Here is a 5,785-nt window from a genome sequence, read left to right on the forward strand (position 1 = left end):
GTGGATCGTTTCTACTTCCCAGGTGACTTTGTGATATTGGACTGCAAAGTAGATAGAGAGGTTCCCATCATACTTAGTAGGACATTATTGGCTACAAGATGGGCCATTTGTGATGTGGAAGTGGGAGAGCTGAAATTCTGCTTGAATGATGAAGAAGAATTCTTCCATAACCAGAAGTCAATAAAGCAATCACATGACTATGGAGTAATCTCTATGATTCATATAGTAGATAAAATAGTAGACGAGGATATGGAAGAAATGTGTCATGATGAAGCCTTGAGGATAATTCTCCTAAATTCATATAATTACCCCATGGATTCTGAGAAGGCATTATTGTACAAGCAGAGGAAGAAATACCTCTACCCCAAGAAAATCAAGAAGAAAGAGTTTCACCCAGGGGATATGGTTCTTCTTCACAATTCAAAGTTTAAATTGTTTTGGGGAAATCTTAAATCAAACTAGTGCGGACCGTTAAAAGTTGTCAATGTATACCCATTTGGTATCGTGAATTTGGAATCCGAAGATGGTATGAGAATATTCATGGTGAATGGTCAAAGCTTCAATACTATCTTGGTGAAATTGATAGGAAAAAAATAGTCTTAGGAGTTGAGTTGGGAAAAACCCTAACGGAACCGTGAAGTTAGTGGTTGTTCCGTCATGCCACGATTTTACATAAGGCATATCTTGGGAGGCAACCCAAGTTTTTTTTACTTTAATTCATTCATTTTGTTTTTTGTTAGTAAATTAGCATCACTTTTATCTGTTATTTTGATGTGTTTTGGTGTTTAAATTTGAGCAGGTTAGGCATTTGAAGAGGCAAGCTGAATTTGTCGGTGATAAATGGGGAAAGTCTGAGTACCCACCAGAAGTGTAGTTTCTTAAAATACGTTCTGCATTGTGGCACCATTATGCTTGGATTGAGGGAGTACTCTTTATCTTTCCCCTTACTTCCATTTTGATTGCATTAAGGAAAATGTAAATTTTTGTGTTTAGGGGAGGGTATTCTGATTTTAGGTGCTGCTTTTAGTTCATACCTTTATGCTTTCTAGTAGTTAGAAATAACTTCTTTTGATTTTCTTTCCATTGGTTCTTTTCCAAAAATGTAATAGTGAACTGTTTATTTTTTTTAAAGCTTTTTAGTAGTAGCTAGTAGTTATATTAAATTAGTTTTGATAATAACCTTCTTGTCCATTATCCAACTTGTGGCTTGTTTAGTACCAACAAAATTTAAACCTTAGCATATAAATTGCTAGTAATGTTAAAATAAAAAAGAATAATTGAAGAAATGGTCTTTGTTATGACTTTTAAGTTCGATTTTTGGCTCTTTGATCTACTAAATGGTATTTTAGGCTATATGTCTTGGAGTTCATTTGCATTAATTGGATCTTGAATACATATTCTACTTGAGCGTTACATGGCCATGAGTGGAGAAGTTTTTGTTGAGTTCTATTGCTTTTTTTTTTGTGTCTAGAACTTACCCCAAGTGTGTATCAAAAGTAAGAACAAAAACCTATATGGCAGGTAACCCAGGAGAGAGGACGAAAAACTGCACACAGCTCTAGGTCTGGCGACAGGCGATCTGCGAAGACAAACTGCGCACAGCTCTCGTGAGGTCTTTAATGGCCTCTCCGGCCGGCGGCCAGCCTCTTCCTATGGCTGGTCAGCCCTCCAAAGCATCCCCTTCTATCCCTAACAACAGTACAACAATACCCAAGCCATTAGATTACTCAAACATATTGAAACCAGCCACTATGAATCCATTAGTGCATGCAAGTCCTAGTTAACATCAAACAGTTGAGCCAATTCCCCTATGTCGACCTACATTGCTTCATGGAATGCTCATCGTCAAGTTTACTGAAGCAGAAGTGGAGAGAATGAACGTGATCGAGGGTTTTCAATATGCTGTCGTTGGTAAACTATCCTATGGGTGGCCAGATTTGCAACAGTTACGACGCATGATTCCTGGACAGTGTGGTATCAAAGGAGAGTGCAACATTGGTGTTCTAGGGGACAGGCACGTTTTAATAAGAATGACATTATGGGATGACTTTATAAGTTTTACGTCGAAGAAGGCTCATTACATTAAAGATAAAGATGGTTATGAGTATCAGTTAAGGCCTTTGATCTATGATGCTAAATTCAAAGTTAGTGAAGAAACTCCAAAAGCCATGGCATGGATATCATTCCCAGGTTTGTTGCCTACATATTTTGTTAAGGAATGTTTATTTTCCTTAGCTTCTGCTGTGGGAAAATCTTTGCACCTAGATATGTCTACTATCAATAAAACTAGGCCTAGTTGTGCGAGGGAAAGGTTCTAGTTGATCTTCTTGCTGATTTGCCTAAAAAGGTAAGAATGGATATTGAGAATGAGGCAACTGGTGAGATAAGGACTGAATGGGTTAAGATCCAGTATGATATGTTGCCTAAGTATTAAAAACATGTAAGTTGCAAGGGCATGATGAATTGGAATGCTGGAGATTACATCCAGAGTTATATGTGGACAAGGATAATGTAAAACAAGATGTGAATGCTAATGCTCAGAACAATGCTAACCAACAACCTTTGATGGTTCTTACAAGTGGAAAAGTAGTGGGGAATATAGCTGGTACCTCAAAGGAACAATGGAAAGAAATCAAGGATAATCGTGTTAAGGCTATTTTGCAGCAGCCTACAGAACAAGCTAATACTGGGAAGGAAATTGTCCCAGTACAACAGGGTGAAAAGCAACAAGGTAATGGAGGAATTAGAGATAAGAATGATGGGAAACAGAATGAACTTCAAGGGAAGACTAGGAAAGAAATTGTACCAGTAGATCAAAGAGGAAGTAGTCAGGTTCAATGGGAAATAAGTTTGCAGTTTTAGAGGTGATTAATGATGAAGAAGAAACTGATAACAGTTGGTATTGGTGGTTGATCAACCAAGTCCTAGGCCTGCAGCAACTGGGAATCCAATGTCACCTCAACAAGTTCAAAAATTTATTCCTAAGAATGCTGGGAAGTTAAATCCTGCAACTCCAATTTTTAATCCAAATTCAACTGGAGCTGGCTCAACTACTGGACGTATGGATGCCACTACAACTGGGAAATGGAATGAGATAGCTAAAGCTAGGGAATCAACTGCTCAGTGGGTACAAAGAACATTCAATGCTAATGCAGTTGGTATTAATACTTCATGTCAAGACATATCATCACAAGATACTCGTGTGGAAAGAGATCTGGCCAAAAGTCTAGAAAATCAAGCTAAAAAGAGGAGTGATTTTCCTAAGGTGAATGAGAGAGTGCAATGGAGTGGTGGCAGGCTATGGTCTGAACAACTTGAGGGGGATCCTAATGAAGCTGAAGTTCCAGATGGTGTACCATATGATGATGAGCCGGTAGATGATGATCAAGATGGAGAGGAACAAAGTGTAAATGGAGATCCCAATGTTAATGCAAATAACACTACTGAGGAGACTCCTAACAATGTTACTATGGAGGCCAAGGAACATGAGGATGCGTAGGGAACACTAAGAAGTGATGGAATGGGCACAGAAAACACTAAAAGAATAGGGACTGCTGCTGTTGATCCAGGAGGAATACGGGAACGTGCAGGGCACAAGTTGATTGCTGATGCCAACCCAAAGATGTTAGAAAAGCTTGGGAAGGAGCACCTGCCCATTGTACATCTTCCAATTGAACCTAGGAATACTGTTCTATTGGAGTCCACACAATTGAAGTTGCAGAAGAAAGGAGAGGAACAAGCTATGGTGCTTAAATTTCAGAAGTCAAAACCTGTGGCTGCAATGGGTGGTAATGATGCCAATGATGCAGAGAAAGAAATTGACAGAACAAGCAGGGATTTGGATTAGGAATCAACAGCCCAGAATTTTCTCAATGTAGCTAGGCAGGGTGATCTATCACCCAGGCATATTGAAAAGGTAAAATCTCTAGCAAAAGGAAGGAAGAAACAACAAAAAGACAACACTGTTGTGCATACAGGAGGTGTTCAAACGAGGAGGACTCTCACCAAATAGTAATGGATGCACTCATCTGGAATATAAGGTCAGTAAACATACAAAAAGCTTTTGAGAGGCTGATCAAAATGCGTAGGCAGCATCATTTTGAATTTATAGGATTAATGGAGCCAATGCAACAAGCTAGAAAATTGGAAAGGTATAGAAGGAAAATTGGTTTTGCGCAGGCAATTGCAAATGTTTCAAACAAGATATGGGCTTTCATTGATGAAGTATTTGATGTTACCATTCTGTATAACATGGTTCAGCAGCTGACTCTAAGGCTATTTCATACTGAAACACATGTAGAGCTTATTCTTACCTTGGTATATGCTAAATGTGATGCCATTGAGAGAATAAAATTATGGGATTCAATGTATGCCATGGCAAGGGGCATGTCTGTGCCATGGCTTGTAGGTGGAGATTTTGATGTCATTTGGGATGAAGAAGAAAAGTTTGGTGGACTGCCAGTATCCTTGAATGAAATAGATGATTTTCGGCACTACATCAACACTTGCAACTTATTTGATCTTGGCTCCAAAGGTAGTATTTTTACTTGGTGGAATGGGAGGGCAGAAGAGGGTTGTATCTTCAAGAGGCTGGATAGATGTCTAGCTAATGTTGAATTTCAGCAAACATTCCCAGGAATAGAAGTAACACATTTGTCAAAGATAGGCTCAGATCATAGTCCTATGCAATTGAAATGTGACATAGAGGCTCCTCCAGTGAAGAAACCTTTCAGGTTCCTTAATTTTGGGTTGAGCATGAGTCATTTAAAGATGTTGTGAGGGAGAACTGGAAGGCTGATTTTTGTGCAAGTCCATTTGTCATGTTCAATTACAAGCTAAAGAAGTTAAAGGCTTTATCAGTCTGGAGTAGAGCAACATATGGAGACACATTTTAGAAGGTTGCAAGTTTGGAAGAGGTTGTTAAGGTTCATGAGGCAGAGTTTGAAGCTAATCCTACAAGAATGAATAGAGAGAGGTTGCAGAAAGTGCAGGCAGAATTGATCAAATTACTAGCTTTGGAGGAAAAATATTGGAAGCAGAAATCAGACATGGCTTGGTTCAAAGATGGTGACAGAAACACTAATTTCTTTCATGTTCAAGTCAAAGTTCAAAGGAAGAGGTTGCAGCTTAAAAGGATTCAAAACAGTTGTGGAAACTGGATTGAGGAAGATGAAGAAATTGCTGTTGAAGCAGTTAAATTCTATGAAGATCAGTTTAAAGAATCAGTAGTACCTACCTCATTTGACATTATAGATCATATGCCTAATCTGGTTGATATGGAGCAGAATTCAGAACTGGTGAAGCAGCCAACAAAAGAAGAAGTTAAGAATGCAGTGTTTGGTTTTAATGGGAACAGTGCAGAAGGGCCAGACGGTTACACAGGCAGCTTATCATTCATGTTGGGACATAGTTGGAGATGATCTATTTGATATGGATGAGCTTATTTCAATGGCCATGAACTGCCAAAATATATGACACACACAAATCTGGTCCTACTTCCAAAGAAAAAAGAGGTGACAACATTTTCTAATACGAGGCCTATAAGCCTTAGCAATTTCTCAAACAAATTTATCTCGCGGGTGATTCATAAGAGGTTAGTTGGGCTACTGCCTAGTCTTATTTCTGAGGAGAAAGCTGGTTTCATAAAAAGGAGAAGCATTGTAGAAAATGTATTGCTCACAAAGGAGATCATTACAGACATTAGACTTAGAACAAAAGCTGGTCCAAATGTGGTAATGAAGCTTGACATGACAAAGGCATATGACATGTTATCTTTGATCTAGCT

At 38.7% G+C, this 5,785-nt stretch overlaps 1 protein-coding gene across 1 annotated transcript; it reads left to right on the forward strand.

Moving 5' to 3' along the window:
* Positions 1-4,014: 4,014 nt before the first annotated feature.
* On the forward strand, positions 4,015-4,779 carry LOC109241452. Its single transcript, XM_019408193.1, has one exon. The coding sequence runs from the start codon at positions 4,015-4,017 to the stop codon at positions 4,777-4,779; it is 765 nt and encodes a 254-aa protein (XP_019263738.1).
* The last annotated feature ends 1,006 nt before the right edge of the window (positions 4,780-5,785 follow it).

The sequence above is a fragment of the Nicotiana attenuata genome, unplaced genomic scaffold (genome assembly GCF_001879085.1).
Source record: "Nicotiana attenuata strain UT unplaced genomic scaffold, NIATTr2, whole genome shotgun sequence".
Lineage (NCBI taxonomy): Eukaryota > Viridiplantae > Streptophyta > Magnoliopsida > Solanales > Solanaceae > Nicotiana > Nicotiana attenuata.

Excerpts from the sequence above, each read along its gene's own strand:
- LOC109241452 (XM_019408193.1), top strand. The coding sequence starts at position 4,015 with ATGGATGCACTCATCTGGAATATAAGGTCAGTAAACATACAAAAAGCT.